This window comes from Moschus berezovskii, chromosome 11 (genome assembly GCF_049115385.1).
Source record: "Moschus berezovskii isolate FMDL1 chromosome 11, NW_MosBer_1.0, whole genome shotgun sequence".
Lineage (NCBI taxonomy): Eukaryota > Metazoa > Chordata > Mammalia > Artiodactyla > Moschidae > Moschus > Moschus berezovskii.
Genome location: NC_142470.1, coordinates 98,584,561 through 98,612,219, shown reverse-complemented (window position 1 = coordinate 98,612,219; position 27,659 = coordinate 98,584,561). Strand labels below are relative to the sequence as shown.

Sequence of the window (27,659 nt, the reverse complement as noted above, 5' to 3'; positions counted from 1 at the left end):
GAAACTTCCATTTTTAAAGAAATACCTTTTACGATAATAAAAAAGTAAAGTATTTAGAAATAATGTTTAACAAAAGATGCATAGAATAATTATTGGGAAAAGTTGAAAGCTTTACTGATGGCACCTTAAAGAAAATATAACTAAGTAGAGCACATTAATGGATAGAAACATTCATATCATAAAGATTCAGTTCTCCCCAAATTGATCTATCAATGCAATTCCAATCAAAATGCTATCAGAATTTTTTGATGAATTTACAGTTCAGTTCAGTTCAGTCGCTCAGTCATGTCCGACTCTCCGCGACCCCATGAATCACAGCACGCCAGGCCTCCCTGTCCATCATCAGCTCCCGGAGTTCACTCAAACTCATGTCTACAGAGTCGGTGATGCCATCCAGCCATCTCATTCTCGGTCATCCCCTTCTCCTCCCGCCCCCAACCCTTCCCAGCATCAGAGTCTTTTCCAGTGAGTCAACTCATCGCATGAGGTGGCCAAAGTATTGCAGTTTCAGCCTTTTACAAGCTAATCCTAATATATATATTAAAAGGTGATGGAATTCCAGTTGAGCTATTTCAAATCCTGAAAGATGATGCTGTGAAAGTGCTGCACTCAATATGTCAGCAAATTTGGAAAACTCAGCAGAGACCACAGGACAGGAAAAGGTCAGTTTTCATTCCAATCCCAAAGAAAGGCAATGCCAAAGAATGCTCAAACTACCACACGGTGGCACTCATCGCACACGCTAGTAAAGTAATGTTAAAAATTCTCCAAGCCAGGCTTCAGCAGTACGTGAACTGTGAACTTCCAGATGTTCAAGCTGGTTTCAGAAAAGGCAGAGGAACCAAAGATCAAATTGCCAACATCCGCTGGATCATGAAAAAAGCAAGAGAGTTCCAGAAAAACATCTATTTTTTCTTTATTGACTATGCCAAAGCCTTTGACTGTGTGGATTACAATAAACTGTGGAACATTCTGAAAGAGATGGGAATACCAGACCACCTGCCTCATGAGAAACCTATATGCAGGTCAGGAAGCAACAGTTAGAACTGGACATGGAACAACAGACTGGTTCCAAATAGGAAAAGAAGTACATCAAGGCTGTATATTGTCACCCTTTTTATTTAACTTATATGCAGAGTACGTCATGGGAAATGCTGGGCTGGAAAAAACACAGGCTGGAATCAAGATTGCCAGGAGAAGTATCAGTAACCTCAGATATGCAGATGACACCACTCTTATGGCAGAAAGTGAAGAACTAAAGAGCCTCTTGATGAAAGTGAAAGAGGAGAGTGAAAAGGTTGGCTTGAAGCTCAACATTCAGAAAACTAAGATCATGGCATCCGGTCGCATCACTTCATGGCAAATAGATGGGGAAACAGTGGAAACAGTGGCTGACTTAATTTGTGGGACTCCAAAATCACTGCAGATGGTGATTGCAGCCATGAAATTAAAAGACACTTACTCCTTGGAAGAAAAGTTATGACAAACCTAGACAGCATATTAAAAAGCAGAGACATTACTTTGCAAACAAAGGTCCTTCTAGTCAAGGCTATAGTTTTTCCAGTGGTCATATATGGATGTAAGAGTTGGACTATAAAGAAAGCTGAGTGCCGAAGGTGATGCTTTTGAAATGTGGTGTTGGAGAAAACTCTTGAGAGTCCCTTGGACTTCAAGGAGATCCAGCCAGTCCATCCTAAAGGAGATTAGTCCTGGCTGTTCACTGGAAGAACTGATGTTCAAGCTGAAACTCCAATACTTTGGCCACCTGATGTGAAGAACTGACTCATTGGAAAAGACCCTGATGCTGGGAAAGATTGAGGGCAGGAGGAGAAGGGGACGACCGAGAATGAGATGGCTGGATGGCATCACCGACTTGATGGACATGAGTTTGAGTGAACTCCGGGAGTTGGTGACGGACAGGGAGGCCTGGCGTGCTGCGGTTCATAGGGTCGCAAAGAGTCGAACACGACTGAGCGGCTGAACTGAACTAAAGATATATATTAAAGCTAAAGGTTTCCCTTGCCTGATATTAAGATGATTATTAATATAAGGCTATTCTAATTAAGATAGTGTTGTATTTCTAAAGGGAAAGACAAATGTCCAGTTTAGAACAGATGAGAGAACCCAGAAACAGACAGCCACATTATATGAAAACTTGATACGTGGCTAAGTTGACATGACAAAGCAGTGGGAAAGAATGGATATAGTCATTAAATCATACTGAAACTATAAGCATTCCATATGGGAAAAAATGAAATTTGACCCCTACTGCATGCCATTTACAATACTATATTTTAAATAGATTAAAGACTTAAATATGAAAGTTAAAACTTTAAAAATTTGCAGGAAAATACAGGAGAAAATTTTATCACCAAAGTTAGGGAGGAGGAAGAGTAAATTTGCTAACCATAAAGTAAAAGATTGATATTTTATGGTATTTGATTACTTCAAAATTAAGAATGTCTATTCATCAGAAATACCATAAAGAAAATAATAACATGTCATAACTATATTTACAACTCATATGACCAGTAATGAGTTGGTATCCAGAATACAGAATGCCTGAAACTTATGGGCAAATTCATGTCAATGTATGGCAAAACCAATACAATATTGTAAAGTAATTAGACTCCAATTAAAATTAAAAAAAAAAAAAACTTCAAAACTGCTTCAGGATATATTATCAGTAATTCTTTGTGTATAATATCTTGATGAATTTATAAATTTGCTATAGGAAATAATCAAGAATTATAAATTGGTGTGATAAAATTTGTGTATTTGTGGGTAGATAAGCTTATAGGCTAGTAGTTATAATTCTATGAACATAAAATTATTCAGATAATTAGAATTAATTGGAATAGGCTTATAGCCTTTGAAAATTCTGGGGTTTTTTAACATGATTTACGTTATAAATGTGTGATAAGTTAAATAATTAAAATAAAGCTAAATTTACATTGTCTCTAAAAAATTAAAAATAAAAAAAGACCATCTAATTTTTAAATAAACAAAAAGTCTGAACAAGTATGTCACAGAAGAGGAAATCTCATGAAAAATAAACATAAGAAAAATTCTCACCATCATTAATAACCAGGAAACACGAATTAAAACAATGATATCCCATCTTTCTACCCACTAGTTTGCAAAAAATTAAGAAGTCTCACAAGAGTGTGAGCAATAGCAGAGCATGGAAACTCTTATATACTGATAGGAAGAATGTAATTGTTTCACAAATTGTCATTTTGTTATAAAGTAACATTCCTAATACCCTACAACCTAGCAGTTCCATCCCTAGGAGAATGTCTCCAGAAAAACTTTTTATAAATGTGCCCTTGAAGACATGTACAAGAACATGAATATTGACATTATTTAAAAAGCCAAAAATTAGAGTACTCAAATGTCCATTGAATGACTCATGAATAAATGTTTGTGCATGCTCAGTTGCTCAGTGGTGTCTGACTCTTGGCAACTCTGTGGACTGTAACCTGCCAGGCTCTCTGTCCATGGGATTTTCCAGACAAGAATACTGGAGTGGGTTGCCATTCCCTTCTCCAGGGTATCTTCTCGACCAAGGAATCAAACCTATGTCTCCTGCATCGGCAGGCAGATTCTTTTACCATTACAACGTATATTCACAAAGTAGAATATCATACAGTTATGGAAATGAATGAACCACAGCTACCTACAACAATGTCAACAAATCTTTTCAATACTGAGGAAAAAAAGCAGATAACCAAGAATGTAGACAATAAGATACCTCTTTATAAAGCAAAACTAAAATAATAAAGTATTTAATAAAACTAGCTTTAAAAGGAAAGGTAAAATTTTTTAAAATTCCGTGTAGCAGTGTTTCCCTTAGAGAAGATCAGAGCAAAGCATATAGATACTTTGGAGAAGGAAATGGCAACCCACTCCAGTGTTCTTGCCTGGAGAATCCCAGGGATGGGGGAGCCTGGTGGGCTGCTATCTATGGGGTCTCACAGAGTCGGACACGACTGAAGTGACTTAGCAGCAGCATTGTTGATCCACATCTTAAGGTAAAGGCTTCATGAGTGTTCATTTTGCTGTTATGCTTCATAGCTTAAAAATGTACTGCCTATATTCATTTACATGTAATAAAATTTTTATAATAGCTTTCCAAAGAATGACTAAGTAATCAATACAACAAAACTAAAACAGCCACTGTGATCAATGCATTTTGGCAACCAGAGGGTGTCATCCATGTTAACAACAGTCTGCATTCGTTGGGTATGTAAGTCTTTCAACCAGTTACAAATCATCTTAATGATGCTGTCAACCGGCCTCCATTTCTCATCCTCGGTACCACAAGAATATCAGGTTCCTTTTCTAAGTGCTCACAAACCATCTGTTTAGTATTTCCTCCTAGTCTTTGCCAGGGATCGATGTCAAGCTATTTTATCCATATGTGTTCTCAGGAAACACCAAATGTTAACAGCCCAAACATATAAGATAAAGATTCATTGCTTCCTAAAGGATTCCAGGGGAAAAAAAAAAAGCTTTTCTATGATTCATGCTTCAGTACAGTTGTCAGAATTCTACTTACTGATTTTTTTCTCTTTTCGGTATCCTTAAAAATACATCAGAAAATGCAGCTATCCATTGAGTTTGTCTTTGAAAATTATATTAAAGTCATTTCCCTGTGGCATTAAGACTAAATTGGAACCACTGTTCTTTTACTACCTAAAGATTTTTAACACAGAGACATTTATTAACAGGAGGCATGGCCTCAGAAAAATGGCACCTCTTCTTAAAAATTGAATTTTTTTAGAGTTCAGTAGAAAACCTAAAGTTATTTGAAAATTAGGCCTTTTAATTTTTTCCTCACCTCTTTCGAAGAATAATTTGCTTACTAAAAGTTTCATTCCCACTTCTCCAGTAGCTCAGATGGTAAAGAATCCACCTGCGATGCAGGGGACTCTGGTTCAATTCCTGGGTTGGGAAGATCCCCTGTAGAAGGGATAGACTACCCACTTCAGTATTCATGGACTTCGCTCATAGCTCAGATGTAAAGAATCAGCCTGCAGTGCAGGAGACCAGGTTCGATCCCTGCATTGAGAAGATCCCCTGGAAGAGGGCATGGCAACCCACTCCAGTATTCTCGCCTGGAGGATCCTCATGGACAGAGGAACCTGGCAGGCTACGTTCCATGGGGTGGCAAAGAGTTGGACACGAATGAGCGACTAAGCACAGCACAAGTTTCATCCCAACTGTACAAGCCAATGAATTTTGACATTTGTATATGCCCACAAATCATCACCACAATCAAGATACAGAACATCAACCCCAAAAGATTCTTCTTGGCCCTTTACACTCCATCCCTCCTGTATACCACTGAGCTGGTCTTTGTAGATTAGTTTGTATTTTATATAAATAGGATTGTATAAATGGTATACAATCTTTTGTCTGACTTTTTCATTAGATTTTGAGATTCATTTATGTTGTTTATATCAACAAGTATTTGTTTCTTTTTATTTCTAAGTAGCATTATATTTTGTGATTATGCGACATACTATTTAACCATTTTCCTGTTAGTGGATGTTCAGTTGTTTCTAGTTTTTGACTATAGTTACTAAAGTTTCTACAAATATCTGTACACATATATTTGTGTGGGCATATGTTTTTATTTTTCATGAGTCTTACCATATTTATGGTTAATCGTTTTCCATCCACTTACTTTCAACCCGTTTGTGTCTTTATACTTAAACTGTATCTTTTATAGACAGAATATAATTGGGTCTTGCTTTTTACCTATTATGCTATTCTCTGCTTTTTTTTTTTTTTTTTTTAGTATATACTCCGTTAACATTTACCGTAAATATTGACATTGTTGGATTTAGGTCTGTCTGTCATTTTATTTTTTGTTTGTCCTCTCTGGTTTTTGTTCATCTTTTCCCTGTTTTCTGCTTTCCTCTGGATTATCAAACATATTCAGAATTCAATCTTATCTATTATAATTTAGCTGTATTTCCTTGCATTAGTTTTAGTGGCTTCTATAGGGATTACATTATACATTCTTAACTTTTTAAAGTCTGCTTAGAGTCAATATAGTACACTTCACATAAAACGTAGAAACCTCAAGATTATAGTACTTCACATAAAATAGAAAACTTGTGGGGATTAAAATATATTTTAACTTGTTTATAGCCTACTTAGAATTAATACAGTGCTACGTCATGGATATTAAACAAACTTTGCAACTCTGTGGGTCCATTCATCACCTGAATACACACACATATACACATTGTCTTTTTGTTATAATGGTCATGTGTGTTAAATCTACATTATAAACTTCACAAGGCAATATTATAAGTTTTTCTTTAAACAACCATGTGTATATTATAGAAACTGAGAGAAAAATAGTTTTTATGTTTACTGTTTCTAGTGTTCTTCACTTATTCCTAAAGATCCAGCTTTCCCTTAGGTATCACTTCCTTCAGGTCAAAGAACTTTAATATTTCCTGTAGCTTGTTTCTGGTCATGACAACTTCTCTTAGATATTATCTGAAAATGTAAATTTCACTTTCATTCTTGAAGGATGTTTTTATCATACATAGACTTAATGGTTGACAGGATTCTTTTTTCTTTCAGCACATTAAAGACATTGCTCCATTGTCTTCCTGCTTTCCAGGGTTTCTCAATAAAAGTCACAGTCCTTAAATCACCTTCACCTTTATGTAAAGGATCGATTTTCTCTGGATGCTTTCAAGAATTTTCTCTTTATGTGTGTTTTTAAGCAGTTTTATAATGATGTGACTGGGCACAGATTTTTTGTTTGGGTTAACTGAGCTTCTTTAATCTGTAAATTTATATCCTTAACCCAATTTGAGAAATTTGTAACCATTATTTCTTCAAATTTTTCTTTTCTGTCTCATTCCCTCTCCTCACTCCTGTGTTACTCCAATTACCCACATGTTAAACCTTTTAAAATTGTCCCACAGTTCCCTAAGGCTCTGTGGTTTTCTATCTGTTTGTTTCATTTTGTCTAAACTCTTTTCTTTCTTTTCTTCAGATCAGATGATCTCTGTTGATCTATCTTTAAATTCACTGATTCTCATCTCTCATCTCCGTTCTGCTAATAGGCTCATGTGGGGAGTTTTCTGTTCAGATAGTATACTTTTCAGTTCTAAAATTTCCATTTGGTACTTTTTTATATTTTCTATTTCTCCATTGATATTTCCTGTCTTTTCATTCATATTGAACATATTTTCCATTCCTTATGACCATAATTTTAATTATGCTGCTTTAAAGTCCTTGACTGATAACTCTAACATCTTTGTCATCTTGAGTCTGCATCTGTTGGCTGTATTTTCCTCTGAAATTGGGCCACATTTTCTGATTCTTTGCATGCCAAAAACATTCGGATTGTATTTTCTGTATGTGGTATAGACTCTGGAATCTATTATATTACTCTGAAAAGTGTTTGTTTTAGCAAACAGTTAACTTTGTTAGACTCAAACTGCAACGTTTCATGACCTGCAGTAAGCCGCTCACTCAAATCTCAGTTCCATTCTTTACGCTTAAACTAGGAACTGCTTTCAGTTTGCCCCACCTGGGGTCAGCTATGTATCTGGACTCTCTGACCCTGGCTTTCTCCCTCTGTAGATTTCTTCCTCACTCACCAGAGGCTCTGGTTGCCTCAGGCTGCTTCCCCAGGTAATGCTAGTGAAAGACAGAGGCCTTTGTACTGAAGCTTTAGTTGACCCCCCACTGCTGTGATGGAGGCTACCTGCAGGACAAAGGTACAAAAAAATGGGAAACTCTTTCCTTGCTGATCACTTACTCTAGGTTTCAACTCTTCTCACAAATCTATCTTTGTTCAGTCTCAAGAGCCCTCAGGCAGTTATTTTGTTTTGTTTTTTAATATTATCCAGAGTTTAAAGCTGTTATTGACAGGAAGATGAGTTCGTCAGGTATTAGATTGGAAGGCCCTTATCACTCTCAGCAGTTTGGTTCCTTCTTTTTACATCCTCTTCCATCTTGTATTTAGATTAATCCTTCATCATCTCTCTCTATCTTTAGGAGATTATGACTTAAGTTATTCTGATTAAATTCCAACTCTTCTTTCCTCCTATTCTTTCCCCCTCATCCACTGACACTCAGAATTAAACATACCCCTGCTTTACTTGGCAAATGACTTGATTACTCCCACTCAGTCTTAGTACAATCTGGCTACTATCTGAAATCATACCTATCATATACCCAACACTAGAGCATAGTTGTTTTTTTTTTTGCTAAGTCACTTCAGTTGTGTCCGACTCTGTGTGACCCCACCAGGCTCCCCCTTCCCTGGGATTCTCCAGGCAAGAACACTGGAGTGGGTTGCCATTTCCTTCTCCAATGTGTGAAAGTGAAAAGTGAAAGTGAAGTCAGGGACTGCAGCCTACCAGGCTCCTCCATCCATAGGATTTTCTAGGCAAGAGTACTGGAGTGGCTTGCCATTGCCTTCTCCGAGAGCATAGTTAGCACAGTACAAAGATTAATTCCCAAAGGGACTTTCAGTAAAACTGAAAAACATTCCAATGGGTAAAAAAAAAAAAAAGATTGATTGCAGTCAAAAATAGACACAAGTATATATATAAATTTAGTATAGGATGAAGGTGACAAATCACTAGAGCACAGATGCTTCAAAAAAGTGGTCTGGGACAAGTGGTTAGCTATCTAGAAAATATTCCAAATGGATCAGGGATAATAATGTTAAGAATGATATTTTAAAAGGAGCTAAAGAAAACCCTGGTGAATTTCTTTATAATCACACCATAGGGAAAGATTTTCTACCTATGACTCAAAATCCAGGTGCAATAATTTATTTAACTACTAATAAAAATTCACTGTGTAAAAATTAAAATCTTAGGCATGGCAAAGATTACCATAAACAAAATCAAAAAGACAACTGGGACTTTCCTGGTGGTGTAATGGGTAAGAATCCGCTTGCCAATGCAGGGGACATGGGTTCAGTCCCTGGTCTATGAAGAGTCCACATGCCTTAGAGCAGCTCAGCCTGTGTGCCACAACTTCTAAGTTCACGCTCTAGAGCCCTCAAGCCACAACTGCTGAGCCCTTGAGACACAACTACTGAAACCTGTGCGCCATAGAGCCTGTGCTCCACAACAAAGAGTAGCCCCTGCTCCATACAGCTAGGGAAAGCCAGGAAAAGCAACAAAGACCCAGTGCAGCCAAAAATAAAAATCAATTAATTAATCATTTTAAAAAGTCAACTGAAAAACTAGGAGAAAGTATTTGTAATTTATATCTTGGGGGGAAAAGGACAAATATCTCTAATATATAACGAATACTTAAAAATCAAGGGGGGAAAGAAGACCAAAATCCTATAGAAAAATGAACAAAAGACACATACAGATAATTTTTTAATTAATAAAAAAAAATTTTTAATGATCCTTAAACACATAAAAATATGCTCAACCTCAATCATAATTAGAGAAATGAAAATTAAGACTATACCAACATACCATTTCCCACCTTTAAATCGACAAAAGTTATAAAGTATGACAACAAAAACAAAAAAAAAAGTATGACAACACATTCTGTTGGTGACGCTACATTTCCATTCAATGCTGGTAGAATATACAATGGTACAACCCAATGGAAAAAAGCTCTGATGCTGGAAAAGATTGAGGGCAGGAGGAGAAGGGGGCAACAGAGCATGAGATGGTTGGATGGCATCATCGACTCAATGGACATTAGTTTGAGCAAACTCTGGGAGATAGTGAAGGACAGGGAAGCCTGGCGTGCTGCAGTCCATGGAATCACAAAGAACTGGACACTCACGACTTAGCAATTGAACAATAATTGGCAGTATCTAAAAAAATTACTTAGGTGTTTGCTTTTTTTTAGGTATTTACTTTTGACTCACCACTCTCACTTCTAAGAATCTAATACCCTGAAGATATACCTCTAATAATGTAAAAATGCATACATGTATCAGTTCAGTTCAGTTCAGTCGCTCAGTTGTGTCCGACTCTTTGTGAACCCATCAATCACAGCACGCCAGGCCTCCCTGTCCATCACCAGCTCCCGGAGTTCACTCAAACTCATGTCCATCGAGTCGGTGATGCCATCCAGCCATCTCATTTTCTGTCATCCCCGTCTCCTCCCACCCCCAATCCCTCCTACCATCAGACTCTTTTCCAGTGAGTCAACTCGTCGCATGAGGTGGCCAAAGTATTGGAGTTTCAGCTTGAGCATCAGTCCTTCCAATGAACACCCAGGATTGATCTCCTCTAGAATGGACTGGTTGGATCTCCTTGCAGTCCAAGGGACTCTCAAGAGTCTTCTCCAGCACCACAGTTCAAAAGCATCAATTCTTCGGCGATCAGCTTTCTTCACAGTCCAACTCTCACATCCATACATGACCACGGGAAAAACCATAGCCTCGACTAGACGGACCTTTGTTGGCAAAGTAATGTCTCTGCTTTTTAATATGCTATCTAGGTAGGTCATAACTTTCCTTCCAAGGAGTAAGCGTCTTTTAATTTCCTGGCTGCAATCAGCATCTGCAGTGATTTTTGGAGCCCCCCAAAATAAAGTCTGACACTGTTTCCACTGTTTCCCCATCTATTTCCCATGAAGTGATGGGACCAGATGCCATGATCTTTGTTTTCTGAATGTTGAACTTCAAGCCGAACTTTTCACTGTCCTCTTTCACTTTCATCAAGAGGCCTTTGAGTTCCTCTTCACTTTCTGCCATAAGGGTGGTGTCATCTGCATATCTGAGGTTATTGATATTTCTCCCGGCAATCTTGATTCCAGCTGGTGCTTCTTCCAGCCCAGCATTCCTCATGATGTACTCTGCATATAAGTTAAATAAACAGGGTGACAATATACAACCTTGATGTACTCCTTTTCCTATTTGGAACCAGTCTGTTGTTCCATGTCCAGTTCTAACTGTTGCTTCCTGACCTGCATACAGGTTTCTCAGGCAGGTCAGGTGGTCTGGTATTACCATGTCTTTCAGAATGTTCCACAGTTTATTGTGATCCACACAGTCAAAGGCTTTGGCATAGTCAATGAAGCAGAAATAGATGTTTTTCTGGAACTCTCTTGCTTTCTCCATGATCCAGCAGATGTTGGCAATTTGATCTCTGGTGCCTCTGCCTTTTCTAAAACCTGCTTGAACATCTGGAAGTTCACGGTTCACATATTGCTGAAGCCTGGCTTGGAGAATTTTGAGCATGACTTTACTAGCATGTGCTGCTGCTAAGTCACTTCAGTCGTGTCCGACTCTGTGCGACCCCACAGACGGAAGCCCACCAGGCTCCCCCGTCCCTGGGATTCTCCAGGCAAGAACACTGGAATGGGTTGCCATTTCCTTCTCCATACTAGCATGTGAGATGAGTGCAATTGTGCGGTAGTTTGAGCATTCTTTGGCATCCCCTTTCTTTGGGATTGGAATGAAGACATGTATAGAGGATTACAAAACTGTTATCCAGATTTTTATTGCTGTTGTTTAGGATATGTTTTAGGAGTTTCTTTAGTTTCTGTCCCTTTTTTTAAAACATTTCCTTGCTCTACCTAAATCCCCAGTAAGTCTTACAGTCTTTCTTGGTTCCTCCAACTTTTATTTTCACCTCAGAGTAAATCTTTCTCTTAGCTCGCTTGGGCATTAAGAAGGCAAAGCTCCTTGGTCTGAGTTCTCAGGGCCATACCATTTCCTTCTCCAGGGGATCTTTCCAACCCAGGGATCGATCCGTGTCTACTGCATTGGCATCAGGCCACACCAATAGATTTAATGCCGTCCTAAATGAACTGAACTGAATCCCACTTCCTCCTTTTCCTAAATAACCATTTCCCTGCTCTCCTCCCCCACCGCAGTGCCTTTGAAAGCACTTCTTCCCAATCCACTTTTCTAATTTGCATTGCAGTTTACATTAGATGCTTTTTGTTTATAGAATACGTAAATTTGTGCAGAAAAGGAAGATTTTTTAAATACCTTCTAAGTCTTGTGTTTCCCAAGTCAAACTGTGCTTTAGATCTTGGTATGTCTCAGTCAGTAGTGATCAACCCCTTTTGCATGTGAGTCGTAATTTTTTTCTCAGTAAAATGAAAATAGAGCTAATTGAGACTCACGGATAAAATAAATTTTCTTACCAATTGAATCATATAAGTATGATATAATATGACTATTTAAGACAAAAATGTCACCAAGAAAAGAGGAAAGAAATGGCCCTGGCGTTTAGTAACTAAAATGTTCATGTGTAGACAGCTGGGAGGCAGCTTTCTGCTGTTTCACCCCTTATCGTTTCATTATGCTTTTAAGTCTACAAAGTGCTTTCCAGTATCCTCATTTTATACTTAAATGAATCCTAAGCCTAGGTATTATCATCATCCACTTTATAGATGAAGAAATTGAACTCAGAAGTGGTGACTGGTCTACGATCACGAGCAAGTTAGGAGCATTTGGCTGTGATTATTTGTGCAGTGACGCATTTTCTGAGCCCCCGGTGTATTCCAGACCCTGGAATGCTAATGCTAGATCTATAGAGGCGGGTAAGGTGCTACATCTGATATCCACAGGCATACAGATACCCGTCCGTAACCAGGACTCTCTTTATTGCATCTACAAGATCTCCTCTCTATTTGGGCTGGCCAGGGCAGGGCAAGTCAGGTCTCTCAAAGCAGGATTGGATGGGAGTTCCCTGTTGTCTAGTGGTTAGGACTCTGTGCTTCCACTGCAGGGGGCCCAGGTTTGATCTCTGGTCAGGAACTAGGAACCCATATGGCGTGGGGAAAAATAAAAGGATTGGATGGCAGGGAATATTGTTAACTCCTTATCACGGGGTGTTGCTCCCACAGCTCCAGATGTGTGAGGATCCTATGCAGCTTCTCCCATTGGGAAGTCCCTACAACCAGTCACAGGCTTCTGCACCCTTAGAAAAAAACGGGCCTGAGAAAGCAATTCTGAAAAGATCACTCTCCCAGCCAAAGTAATTGCTCTGGAAACATTTTTTTTTCTAATTCATCTACTTACTAAGGGCTGAAATTTTACATTTGGAATTATATTAGGACATGTCTCAGAGTTAGAGATGCCCATACGTCCCTATTTTGTCTCTAATAATGTAAATCATCCATTGTTAATCATTACATTCTTTAGGCTGCACCAGCTTGACTTTCCATTGTAAAACTCTCTGGGTAACTGACTAGGGCTGGAAAAGAGACATGTCCACTATGAGCTGAGGGGTCTCTGCTTGAGTTCTGCTCATGGGACTCCCAGATTCCTCTCTCATTTTTCGACCACTGCCCTTTACCACCACAGGACAGGAAAGTATGTGTGGGAAGCCTGGACTGAGACATGGGTATCTCACACAAGCTAACAGTTTGGCACACCTTCAAACAAATATCTTTAGAATACTAATGCAACAATTGTTTAGGAGCCAAGAGCCATAAAGAAGAAAAGGGAAAGGAGTACAGGTTCTCTTCTGCCCCAGTCTTGCACACTTCTTCCCTAAGCAGAGTCAAAGGCTTGCAATAATGGAACCCACCCTTCTTAGAAACAGGTGTAGTGACTACCTGTTGTTACATGAGCGCATTCCTTTGGGGAGATCTCATCCTTCACCTTGGCTGCTTACCTGCCTGTCCTCATTTCTTCCCTTTTACTGCTTTAGCCTTCTTGCTAGTCCTCCAATATACCAAGGTCATTCTCACTTTTAGACCTTTGACCTTGCTGATTCCTCTGTAAGGAACAATCTTTCCACAGATGTTTTCATGACTCCCTCCTTTACTTGGTTCAAGTCTCTGCTCAGTTGTTACCTTCTGAGAGCATGCTTCTTCCCTGGCCAACCAAGAGAAAAGTTCACAGACACACACAAATATCCTGATTTATTTTTCTTCGAAGTTATGTGTTATTATCTGTAATTGTTTTCGATTTTATGTGCTTGTTTATTGTCTGTTCTCCCACTAGAATGGTAACCCATAAAAGCGAAGAGTTTGTCTTTTTCATTGTTGACCCCAAGCAGTGACTAGCTCATGGAAGGTACTAATAATCATTTTAATGACAAATTAAATAAGTGAATGAACAAATGAATGGCAATAGTATTCTCCCTGAAAATAGTTCTGAGAAATAAATTTTCTCTCATTACACTTCTGCTGATGTTTTAACCCCTCTTATAGACAAAGACCCTAAGAAGATGATCACCACTTGGTCAGTCCTGTGCTCACTTCTCTACAGAGGACACACTGCCTTAACTCCCACTACCCCACCACCTCCTTTCAACAGGCTTTTCCTTTTTCCCAGGGTTCGATCATTACCACCACAAATGAGGCTTATAAATTCAGAAAGACAAGCTGGACTGCCCCTAACATTGTGATGTGTTGGAGACTATCCCCTTGCAGTTATTGATTTAAAAACTGTGGTTGAATGAACCTGAACAGTTGTTCCTGAGCAAACTTTGTCTGCTCTGATTACTTATCCTAGTTGTTAGCATCCTAAAGCCACTCCCATATTTACAGAGTAGATAGCATTGATTGTAAACTGACCCAGGAAGCTAAGATACCATGATTACATAGTTTCTTTAGTAGTTCTTGACATTTTGAGGATCACAGAGCTCTTCTGAGAATCTAATAAAAGCTAAGGACCTAGCCATCTCCTCCACCCCACCAAATTATACCTATGCACTTACAAACTGAGTTGTATTCAATTTCAGGGGTTCCCAGAACCCTTGAAGTCCATCCATGACACCAAAGGACAGGTAACATCATAGTCATTTAGAAAGAAATAGAATTTGCCTATAGGTCAAGACCTTTGTGGGACTGGGGAGGTTGTGCAGGACTGGCCAGGAGCAAAATTTTCCTGTGCCTCTTCTTTAGACATTCTATGTCATATTACATATGTATGTATGTGTTAAAGTATTAAATTCTCCCATTTTAAACACATTTCAATTTTGTAACCCTATTTTAGGGTTGACTTCTGAGAAACATTGCTTTAGGCATTACCTTATTACCCAGAGGTTTTCTTCAGTTCATTTCAGTCACTCAGTCATGTCCGACTCTTTGCCTTCCCATGGACTGTAGCACACCAGGCCTCCCTGTCCATCACCAACTCCCAGAGTTTATTCAAACTCATGTCCATCGAGTCGGTGATGCCATCCAACCATCTCATTCTCTGTCATCCCCTCTCCTCCTGACCTCAATCTTTCCCAGCATCAGGATCTTTTCAAATGAGTCAGTTCTTTGCATCAGGTGGCCAAAGTATTGGAGTTTCAGCTTTAGCATCAGTCCTTCCAATGAACACCCAGGAATGATCTCCTTTAGAGTGGACTGATTGGATCTCCTTGCAGTCCAGGGGACTCTCAAGAGTCTTCTCTGACACCACAGTTCCAAAGCATCAATTCTTTGGCACTCATAGGTTTTTTTAGTCTTTCCCATTATTGTGGCTCTTCCAGAAAAACTTAGCTCAGTGAAGGATATCACTGCTTATGGCCACAGGGAGGCAGAGTAAGTCCAAAAACTGAATGAAAATGCTGGCTACAGCTAAACTGCAACAGACCAGGCCTTCCTCTCTTGTCAGGAACACCCAAAGAACTCAAAGCCCTGCCTGCCATGAGAGCAGCGTGTTGACTCCAGTAAACTGTTAGTTCATAACCTCAGTGGGGCCGATCTCACTGACTACCCTACTCACCAGTCAGTATGAGAGCTGATCTTCGTCTGAGAAGTCTCCTCCCCATTCCCCGGGTTTAGTACATTTAGTTGTATTTGCAAAGAACACAATACCAAGGGTGTTCTAATGTTTGTTGGTGGCAAGGAGAAAGTCACCAAGATAAGCAAGTAGGGGGAAAAATTGTTTTTAAAATGGAAAGTATCTTCTTTTCCTATAAGAGCAACTCATTTTGTTGATGAGAGAAAAGGAAGAAAATTCCATTTGTTAGACCTGCTATATGCCATTCATAGGTAATCATCTCATTTCTTATGCCTCCTTTAACTATGAAATAGGTTGTGCCTTCCCCACTTTGCCTAAAGTAACATAGCTAACAACTTTCAAGCCACGATTCAAACCCTTGTCTTTCTACTACATTCCACCACCTTTCATTAAACAAACAAACAAGCAAAAAAAAAAAAAAATCAGAAAACCTTTCAGGAGAAACAAAGTAATAAGTATAATTAGTATTACTCAAATGAAGCCCACAGATACTCAAGGGCTAGTGATTAAAGTCAAATAGGGAGGATATAATTAAACATGTACTTGCATGCTAAGTCACTTCAGTTGCATCCTCCTCTGAGACCCTATGGAGCATAGGCTGCCAGTCTCCTCTGTCCATGGGATTCTCCAGGCAAGAACACTGGAGTGGGTTGCCATTTCCTTCTCCAGAGAATCATCCCAACCCAGGGATCGAACCTGACTCTCTTATGTCTCCTGCATTGGCAGATGGGTTCTTTACCATTAGTGCCACCTTGGGAAGCCCATAATTAAGCATAACTTCCTAGAAAAAGTGAGTCTGAATTGAATTCTGGAGGAATTGCAGGCCATAGATTGAAAAAGCAGTAAGGAAGGAAATAACATGGCAAGGAGACTAATTTAGTTAAAGCAGAAGAGTTACAGGCAAAAGTAATAAGAGCTAAGGAATAGGCATTTGCTGAACTTCAGCTCTATGCAAGCTACTAAGCTGGAGGATGGAGGGGCAGGGGTGTTGATAGGCTCTCAACAAGTAGAAAAGAGGAGGGATGTATGATAGGGCTTCCTTGGTGGCTCAGTGGTTAAAAAAAAAAAGTCTGCCTGCCAACGCAGGAAACATGGGTTGGATCCCTGGGTTGGGAAGATGCCCTGGAGAAGGAAATGGCAACCCACTCCAGTATTCTTGCCTGGAGAATCTCATGGACAAAGTCTAGTGGGCTATAGTCCATGAGGTCACAAAGAGTCAGACACGACTTAGCAACTTGAGCACATGCACATGGGGGTGTTTGAGGAATAATGAGTAGTAACAGACGGTTCAGAATGAGTGAGGGGAATAAAGAAGCTGGCCGCAGAAAGGCAGTATCTGCGCTTCAGCACAGGAAGGGTCTGGTGAAACCATATTTTAGAAAAGTAACTGGTAGCGAGAAGTACCAGAGGGGAAGGAACGGAGTTTGATGGGGCAGCTAAGAGGCTACTTCTATAATTCAGGCACAAAGAAATGAATGCCTTGACCAGTGGCAGAGAATATAGAAAATAAGTTCCCCCTCTAAAGTGTTCTGGTTTCCACATTACTGTTTAGCTTGGATAATGTGACTGTTTCTGAGAAGGTCCCCTCAAACCGGAAGCTTAGCGCCTCTATGGCGGTTACTGAGAACTGTTTCAAAGGAAGAAGCTCGACTCAGTGGCTATAGGTTAAGAACCTATAGGTTAAGTTGGAAAGAACTTTCACACCGTAAACAAAAATAAGCTCAAAGTGGATTAAAATATTAAATGTAAGATCTGAAACCATAAAACTTCTAGAAGAAAACATAGGCAGTGAACCCTTCAGTATCAATCTAGCAGTATTTTTTGGGATATGTCTACTCAGGCAAGGGAAGCAAAGCAAAAATAAACAAATGGGACTACAGCAGACTGAAAAGGTTTTGCATAGTGAAGGAGACAATCGACAGAATGAAAAGGCAGCCTACTGCCTTTTGCAAATGATATATCTAAACAAAGGATTAATATTCAAAATATATAGAACCTATACAACTCAACATCAAAAAACAAACAGTTTTCCAAAGAAGACATGCTCTGTCAACAGGCACATGAAACGATGCTCAGCATCACTAATCATCAGAGAAATGCAAATCAACACCACAATCACTTGACACCTGTCAGAATGGCTATTATCAAAAAGACAACAAATAACAAGTGTTGACAAGAATGTGGAGAAAGGGGAACTCTCATGCACTGATAGTGGGAATGCAAATTGGTGCAGCCACTGTGAAGAACAGTACGGAGTTTCCTCAAAAAGTTAAAACTAGAGCTACCGTATGATCCATCAGTTCCACTCCTCAGTGTTTATTTGAAGAAAAAACACTAATTTTAAAAGATATATGCATCCCTATGTTTATTGTAGCGTTATTTACAGTAGTCTAGATATGAAAGAAACCTAAGTGCCCATCAATAGATGAATGGATAAAGAAGGTGTGGAATATTCTTTGTGGACTATTACTCAGCCCTAGTAAAAAAAAAAAAAAAAAAAAAGGAAGTAAATCTTGCCATTTGCAGCAACATGGGTGGACCTGGAAGCTATTATTCTAAGTGAAATGAGAAAGACAAATACTTTCAGATTTCACTTATATGTAGAATCTAAACAACAAAACAAATGAACAAACATAACTAAACAGAAACAGAGGTGTAGATATAGGGAATAAACAGGGAGTATAATAAGGAGAGCAGAGAAATAGCTGAGGGAGAGTAAAAGGTACAAACTTTCAATTACAAAACAAAAAGAAATTGGAAAGAGCTTAGCAACATCGATGGTGTGTGTGCAGGGAAGACTGGCATTTTCCTTCACAGAGGTGCCATGTTTCAGACTTGCTTCTTCAGCTTTACAGGATCAGAAAGTTGATCTTATCAACATCCTCTCAGAGACACACTCACCTTCTCAAGCTCAAGACTAAAGCTGTTGACCAGAATATTTGAGGGAGGGCCATAACCACTATAATCACCAAGAAGAGCAGAAACTTGACAGATGTACCCTGCCTTCCTGCCACTGGGACTCCTCACGAGCTAGCACGCCCTCTCCTCTGAGCTGTGCTGGGCTGATCAAGGCCAGCACCTACCACTGTTGCTCCCTTTCTCTGGGCTCCATTTCCGGTCAACCCTCTCTCCTTCTAATGGATCCATTCATTCTCTGGATGAGCCAATACCATCCATAGGCTCCAGCCAAATCTTGCTTTGCTTATAAGCCATTCTTTTTTAAAGTGACTGTTTTTCATTGACCTCATCACTCTGTATTGACTTTATTTTTTAACTATCTGAGGAAACCCCTATTTTTCTTATTTCCAGATTCTTAATGAGGAGATACTTTGCTCTATCCCCATACCCATGTAGGAATTTTCTAATCTTTTACCATTTCACTGGGGAGAAAAAAAGAAACACTTGTCTTCTCCAGAATTCTGTTGTTGGAATTCAAAGCAGTATCATCTGCTCTACTTTTTGAGATCCTTTTTTCTACTTCATTTATTTAGTTCTATATCTGCCTCCTTATACTTTAATAACTGTTTTGTTTCTTTGAAGAGAAGCTGTTCAGTCATTTCTCTACTTATTACTCAAGTTGAAGTTCAGACTCAGAAAAATTACTTCTTGTTTTTCCTATGACACAATAAGTTTCCCGTTATTAAAAAGAACATTCCTCCTCACTTATGAGGAGCATTTATTTGACAATGACTTCGTATTTATCACTGTAGTACCTGAAGACATAGTGGAGTAGATGAGAATTTAAGGAGAAATGGTCAAGAATACTGTTACTTTATAAACTCATTAAGGTAAAGAGTATCATATACCTTTATATAGTATTTCACCTTCTATGTAGTACATAATTAATATTATTGCTTGATGGAATGAGTTCATTAGCTAATGAATCCTCATAACTGTTCACAGATGATGGTAGAAGTATTTTTAAGTGAACGCAAGTTTATTTAGAGAGATTCACATCCCATAGGCAGAATATAGTCCACCCCAGAAGGCGAGCGTAACCAGTGGTAAAGTTTTAATTATACTGGGTCAAAGAGAAATGCATTTGGTGCCCGTTTTCAGCCACATAATAAGTCGATAAATATGACATGAAGTCATATAAGTCTCACCACACTTTCCCTGTGTGAGTGCCAACACGTTGGACTGAAGTCCTTTGTTCCCTGTGGAGAGTCTACCACCTCTGCAGACTTGTCCTCAGGAATGTCGTTCTAGAAATAAACCAGCATTCTCCGTGGGGTCCATGAGTCATACATAGAAGTTAATTCATTGGAGCGACTGACTTTTCTTAGGCCCTTTGTGAAAGTATTTCTGAGAGTCCCTCATGGTGAGGCAAAAAAAGCCAGGTTCCTCTTCAGTTTCTTTCCAGCTCTTGTCTCATTTCCTCTCTCTATGCTTCCTCTGTCACCTTATATTTGGCTTTTACTGACCAACTTTATGTCCAGATCCAGATCCCAATTCCTAAGCTAGTTTTGCCTAAAGAAGGAACTAGACCAGCAAAGTCTCATCATCCCACCTACCTAGTCCCATTCATTCAGATTGGGAATCAAATCACACTCCACCAGACCATCCCTGTCTTCTTGGCTGCTAATCACACTTGTGAGATATGCCAATGGCAAACTTGTATAATTCTGTATCAGAAGGTGGAGCTTATAATTCATCTTTTCTCTTTTAGTCTTTTTAAAATTTATGTTTTATAACAGAGGAAATAATTGAATAATACATTTTCACTGTGAAACAATAACATAAAATTGAAGACCTCATTAACTAAATATTTAACTTGCATTGTGGATATGAGAGTTGGACCATAAAGAAAGCTGAGTGCTGGAGAACTGATGCTTTTGAACTGTGGTGTTGGAGAAGACTCTTGAGAGTCTCTTGGACTGCAAGGAAATCCAACCAGTCCATCCTAAAGGAAATCAGTCCTGCATATTCACTGGAATGACTCATGCTGAAGCTGAAGCTCCAATACTTTGGCCACCTGATGCTAAGAACTGACTCACTAGAAAAGACCTTGATGCTGAGAAAGACTGAAGGCAGGAAGAGAAGAGGACGACAAAGGATGAGATGGTTGGATGGCATCACTGATGCAACGTACATGAGTTTGAGCAAGCTCTGGGGGTTGGGAATGGACAGGGACACCAGTCGTGCTGCAGTCCATGTTGTCACAGAGAGTCGCACACGACTGAGTGACTGAACTGAACTGAACTTGAATTGCTGTATTATTTTTGGCTGTTTTTGTATTCTAAAATTTTTTTAAATACAGAAAATACATAAATACAATAAAATTCAAATGTATCGAAGTATGAATAATAAAAAATGAATGTATCTCAGAATTCTGCCCTATTTCTACTCCTGTCCACTATTAACAATTTAATAGTAGACTTCCAGAGCTCTGTAAAAGGCATTTCCATACATATGTATGTACTTAGGCTTACAGTTTTATTTTTATATAAATGAGTCACACTATACTCTGTTCTAGAACTTTCTTTATTCACTATCTCCTAGCTTTCCATGTCAGTACATTTAACTTTGTTAACAGCTGCATAATACCCCATAATCTATGCCATAATTTATTTAAATATTTCCCTATTGATGGACATTTGAATTGCTTCCTGTTTGGGGGTTTGATTATTCGTTTTTGCAACAATGCTGTGCTGAACATCTTTGCATATGTCTCTTTGGGTACTATCCAAGAATGTCTCTAGGCTAGATATCTAGAGGTAGAATTGATAGGTTCAAAAATGGGTGCTTTTAATATTTTATATTTTTCAAAATTTGTAACTAAAGAATTAAACACTGTAACTACCGTTTCCCTTTCTTCTGCAGAGAGTTCTATCCTGGCAACTGACATTGATCTTCAGACTATAGACAGTGATATTGTCAGCATGGAGATTTTCTTCAAAGCCTGGCTGCATAACAGCGGAACAGATCAAGAACATGTTCACCTTCTTCTTCCTTCACGGAGTATCAGCAACATTTCCAGAACCAGAGATGATTCAAGTACACTCTCCCTAAAAGATATATTACATAGACAGCGATTATCCTAGTCTAGAATTAGGATTGGAAAGTCATCAGAATACAGAGTGGTTGAGGTTTAGGGACTGGAGGAGGAGTGGATGAGGCTGTCCAATGTCAGCATGAGAATTTCTAAACTTGTAATTTTCAATTAGGAAACTGAACCTGATTAAACCCAGACAGCAAGAGCCAGTTAGTTTCAGTGTAAAGACGTAAACACCTCAATAATAGGGCATCAGCTGCACTACATGAGAGAACAATGAATCGTATGTTTTCTCAAGTTTTCATTTTTGATGTGGCAGATATTATTGACATAATTTCAGGTAAGCTGGTACCTCAGTAACATGAATAGGGCCTGTAAGGAGAGGAAAAGAACCAAAACTAAATGATTAAATAGAGATCTTCTCGATAGGAAGACACCAAATTGAGGGGAACTAAAGCAACTACTGAACAAGCCCCAGGGAGTTCAACTAGTGGCCCTAGACAGTGTTAACAAAGTACCTTCTGGCAATTGTGGAAACCAAGAGGTCAATCCAGTGTTGTAGGCATGCCAGCGAGGTCCTGGATACTGTTCCAGCTGGCCGTGATACCTAATTCAGGTCCCACTAGACTGCAGGGATAAAGCCATTTCTAGTCTCCACCCCCTTTGAAGGTGGGCCTAAGACCTGGGTGGCAGGGCCTGCAGATGGACCCATCAGTATAGTCAGCCACAGCTTCAAAGGAAAAAGACTAAATTGTGTCTTCCCCTTTAGGAGTGGGCGCTTCCTGAGAAAAATGGATGCCAACTTCTGTCCCCAAAGGGGAGGATATACCTTGGTCCTTTCTTTATAGAGATAGCCATTGGGTTCTTAATGTATCTCCCCTTCCCCCCATTTCAGTCTAGGGCCTGGGATGCCTTTAACAACTTCTCTTGAGTTTCCTGTCTTTCCTTTGTGTGTGAAATCTTCCCAAGGCCTCCATTCCACCTGCTTTGCCAAAGACCAGTTGCTCACTTCTTATCTATTTTTCCCAAACACTGTGTTAACTCCTTTCCTTGCATTATCCTATTTCATCTTCATAACAACAGCATGATGCAGGTACTGTTATCATATGCCATTGAATCTAAAAGTGAAAGTGTTAGTCACTTCAGTCATGTCTGACTCTTTGCGACCCCATGAACTGTAGCCCACCAGGCTCCTCTGCCCATGGAATTCTCCAGGCAAGAATACTGGAGTGGGTTGCCATTTTCTTCTCCAGGGAATATTCCCAACCCAGGGATAGAACCCGGGTCTCCTGCATTGCAGGCAGATTCTTTACCATCTGAGCTATCAGGGAAGCCTAGACGGTATCAAATATAAGATATACCATTATGAAGTGACTCAGCAGCAGCAAGAAAGAAAAACAATTCCAATTAAATGTGACACATTGCTTTTTATCATTTAGAAATATTATTTTATTCTTACTGAGAGAGTTCTTTTAGGTTAGAGTAGTAAGTAAGGGTTAAGAGTGTCTGCCTGGTCCATGGTGATTGTAAGACATACATAGAGACACTAGTAAGTGAAAAAAAAGTGTCTTAAAATCAATAAATATAATATTATCCCTGTTTACAGATGAGAAAACTGACACTCAGAGGAATTAAACATTTCCCCCAGGGCTGCACAGAAAATTAATAGCCCAGCCAAAATCTGAAGCCAGGCAACTCCGAATCCCATTCTTAACCCTTAGGATTAGAAATCTATATTTTATATGTTTGATTACTCTCAGCCCAGAGGATATTCATCAAACTCTGGTCTGTCACCTCCACCTACCATGCAACCTGCATCCTGCTGGGCACTTCTCTCGATAGGAGGGCTAGAGCCATCCAGAGCCAGGATATCCTGCAACCAGCCTTTCTTCTGCTGTTTCATAGCATTTGCCCATGGTAATATTGAGAATTCTCTGCTTTGCCCTCTCTTTTCCTGTGGCTTTCAACACCAGGGTCAGACCCAGAATGTTTATCTCCATCTGCAGTTATTTTTTGGAAATCCACAGGTCTTCAGGGTGGTTAGTAGAACTTAGATCTAGGATGGTGGTAGAACTGCTGAAAACATCTTCACTGGAATCCAGATGCTCAGGCACAAGTTGGAATGAGGTCCAGAGAAGGTAGGCCTCTCCTGGAGTGGGTATGACCCACATGAGAGTTTAAACAAGTGCAATAAAGACCATATTATAGTTATCCATTGTTTACAGAACTGATGCATTGCTCTTTATGTGAATTTCTAGAAATGTGTTTCCCTAAGGGAAAAAAAAAGCTAATTAAAACCCTGAGCTCTCCTAATATATAATCTTTTGAGGACTGCTCCTCAGATGTTCACTCTGACTTCTCCTTACAAGGTTCTCCACACAACACTACCTGCTTCTGTAGCCACCTCGGGTCCTTCACCTTCTCCCCAGATGCTTCCTCAGAGGCCTCTTTCTGACAGAGCATAGTTTGCCTTGGATAAACTTCTTTTCTCACTCTTGGTCTCTGATGTCTCTGCACCTGGGTCTGAGTGATGAGAAGCATACCTGATTCTAGACTCAAACCCTGCTAAAACATCATTCCCAGCTTTGGAACATTGCTGAGACTACAGTTGCAGTAGTTTTCATCCCTGGCTACAGTAAGAATCAAATGAGGAACTTTTAAAAATACCAATATCAGCTCAGCCCCAGAGATCCCAGTTTTGCTGGTGTGAGGTAGGGGCCAGACATCCGTAACAGACAAGTTCATTAGATGATTCTTATTGCAGCCAGAGTCAAGAACCTCAGCCAGATGAGCACAGCTGTCTAATCCTAAAGCCCACGGACCCAACAACGAAGCAGTGAGGCACAGAGAAAATAAAGGGCAGCTGGAGTCCTAGGCAGAGTCCCTCCTAATGACTTCCTGGGCTCTGGACACACCTGGCCAAGAGCTGTCTCATCCAGAAATGCTGTCCAGGTCTGGTTGCCAGGCCCCCTAGACCTGTTTTTTCTACATTATTTCTACTTTTGTTTTTACCTCATGTTGCAGGTACTTCAGTCATTTCATAAATCACTGAGATCAACAGTTAACCTTCTCACAAGCACAGAATACTCATATCTTCATAGTTTGTTAACAATACTTAAACCCAATATACATTTCATTTAAAACCTTCATAATATCAAGGATTCAAATCTAGAGCAACAGAACACTGTACACTGTGACATGTGAATATGCCTGCTGGAGAAGAAGCTTACAGAAGCATAAAAACCCTCCATGAATAGCCCATACATAGCTGAAACATCCTCAGAACTGTTCTATGTTGCCACAGTGATGTTGCAAGGTCCAAAAGATTCTATTCACTTGGGGAATTATAAAATAAACTGTTTCAGGAACTTAGTCCTCCCCCTCCCTCGAATGTCCTGGAAGAGCTCACAGAGAAGCAGTAGCTGTCAGCTGACTGCCTGACTTCTGCTTTCCTGCTCTTCCTTCATCTGACCTGCAGTCTTGCCAAAGCTTAGCCACAGGGAAGCAGGAGGGGCAAAATTTCCTTATATGATTGCCAAAAGGCCCTACATATTGCAGTGTTAACTGCCTCCTCCACAGAGGACACACATTCCTCTTGGACTCAATCACAAGCCAGATCTCTCACTATGAGGAAACTGCTCAGCCAGCCCAGAAGTAAAACAAGAAAAAAATCATGTCACACCCAGAAAATAAAATTACCTGTTATATAGAGCAATATTATTTCAGACCTGCTCCTCTGTCCACTTCCCTGCCTCTCCCAACCCTTACTTGTCTGGTGGACATGGAATGGGTGGCAGATGATCTCTCTTAATCATATAGCCTGAGGTAACTTGTGACAAACAGTCCCTCCCCAAATGTCGTTTTTATTGTAGTGTGCCTGAAATGTGATCTCCAAGAACGACTTCTCAGCCCATCCCTACTCCCTGGAACAGCTGATGGCTCCTTAAGGATGGATGACCCCAAAGGAGACTTCAGCACCCTCTACCAGATGGTTGCCCAGTCATCAGCCTCTTGTTACAAGCTCCGGGTGATCAAGTATGGTCCAAGAGAACCTCCCTAATCCATGCAAATATTCATTCTTATTGGTTCCAGCTAGGAAGACTAAGATGGAGGGCATTGGCATCCCCAAGTGTCAGGCAGCAGGGAGTCAATTCCAGAGTAGCAACTACAGGTATGGGCATGAAATAGCAAGGTCAGGCTGCTCAGTATGTGGAGATGAATGAGGAGACAGTGAGAGATACGTCTCAGTAGAATATTCTAAAGTCTGGATGAAGACTGGAAGTACAGAAAGTCTCTGAGAATGCAGAGGAAAAAAAGATCAACAGAACATTGTTTATCCATTCAGCAAATGTTTATTGAACACCTACTATGTTTAGACATTGGGACAGAGATCTGATCTTCGAGGAATGAGTGGCACCTAGGATCTACCCCACCTTTCCATTTCTTTAAGTACCAGAATTCTTGTTTCCAAGAGAATCAGTTCCAGAGCTGAATTAGGAATGATGGCATAGACCACTTTTACTGCTTCCTAGTTCCATCACAGTGCCCATGTACAGGTATCTGGGTAAGCTTGTCTATGGGCTTGGGACTATGTATGCTGCTGGGGAAAGTGCTTAAACGCAATCTCTTCTCAACTGTGTCTTCCGTCAGCATCTTGCCACAGAAGAACCAGGTCTGGGATGCAGATCGTTAGCATACTGTTTATAATGTGGTTGCTGAAGCAGGAGTGAATGGGATGGAATGAGCTCAGGAGAGGAAATACCCATCAGAGTCTTGAGGTCTCAGGATAGGTGCTTCATTCCTTAAATCACAGGCTTGGAGATGCTGCTGTGTACCACATACCCTGATAGGTACATCCTAAGGTGAATAATTCACAGGCCCTAACCTAAAGGATTTCACAATAGGGTCTTAGACTGAAGCTAAATTTAAGTGGATCTGGGTCAAGGTTCTGGATTTCACTAAGGAGCCTCACAGTTCCATTGTCTCTTCCCAGGGCTTTAAAATCCAGTGGGGTCTGCGAATCATTGACCTATGGACTCCCCTTCATCCTCAGACCCACAAGCTGTTGGCGGCTGGAATGGGATGAGCTGGAAACAAATCAGCAACATTTCCATGCTTTATGTCACAGCCTGCTGGTGAGTACCCATGTCACCAGGTGATGAAGAGTATTAATGGTGAGAGCCCATGCACCAGGTGATAAAGAGTGTTAAAGTACTCACCATAGGAAAGCAGCTAATTTAATCCTGCCCTGACCTCAAATCCATCCCAGTCTTCCAGAGGATAGACAAAAACTGGACATACTTCGAAATATGGATTAAGTATGATTTGCCTTTGTTGGTTTCATGCTATAGACAATTCCTGAATTCAGTTATATGACACTAAACTTGAAAATCCCTGATTTTACATTTTAATGGCAACACGGAATTGTCCTTAAGTAACTATATCTTAAACCCTATTTTCTTCCTATCACTATGTTGGATATCATGGTTTATTTCAATGAAGAACATATAGTCTATGCTAGAAATTGTGCTAAGTCCCAGATATTCAGTCTATTATGGTAGACATTATCTGTGGTCTCAAAAAACTTTCTAATGAAAGAGACAGAATTAAATATGTATGTTCTTAATTGTGAGAAGTTTATGAAGGAAAACAAGGGCTTGCTATAATACAGCCTCTCTATGAAACCGAGATCTGCCAGATGAAGGAATTAGCTAGGTGAAGGGTGGCAGGAAGACCATTCCAGGTGCAGAGAAATGCATGTGCAAAGGCCAGAAAGAGCTGATCCTCAGATCAAGAACGGAATGGTCATTGTGACTGAAACAAAATGAGCAAGAATAGAGAAAGCCAAAAGGTGAGGAGTTAGAAGTGAGCGGGATAAAATCACACCAGAATTTGTAGCCCAAACTGAGGACGTGGGGCTTTATGCACAGAAAGAAATCATTAGAAATGACATCATCTACTTAAATGTTTGAATGATTAATTGTGCCAAAATTTAGA

General features: G+C 39.8%; 1 protein-coding gene across 3 annotated transcripts in view; it reads left to right on the top strand.

Moving 5' to 3' along the window:
- Positions 1 to 27,659, top strand: part of M1AP (meiosis 1 associated protein) — an 89,160-nt gene that overhangs the window by 39,167 nt on the left and 22,334 nt on the right. For all 3 annotated transcript variants that reach the window (XM_088841587.1, XM_055399058.2, XM_088841586.1), the window contains exons 4-6: positions 21,491 to 21,664; positions 25,535 to 25,697; positions 26,656 to 26,797. In XM_088841587.1, coding sequence (XP_088697713.1) covers positions 21,491 to 21,664; positions 25,535 to 25,697; positions 26,656 to 26,797 — 479 coding nt within the window. The remainder of the gene's footprint in view (positions 1 to 21,490; positions 21,665 to 25,534; positions 25,698 to 26,655; positions 26,798 to 27,659) is intronic.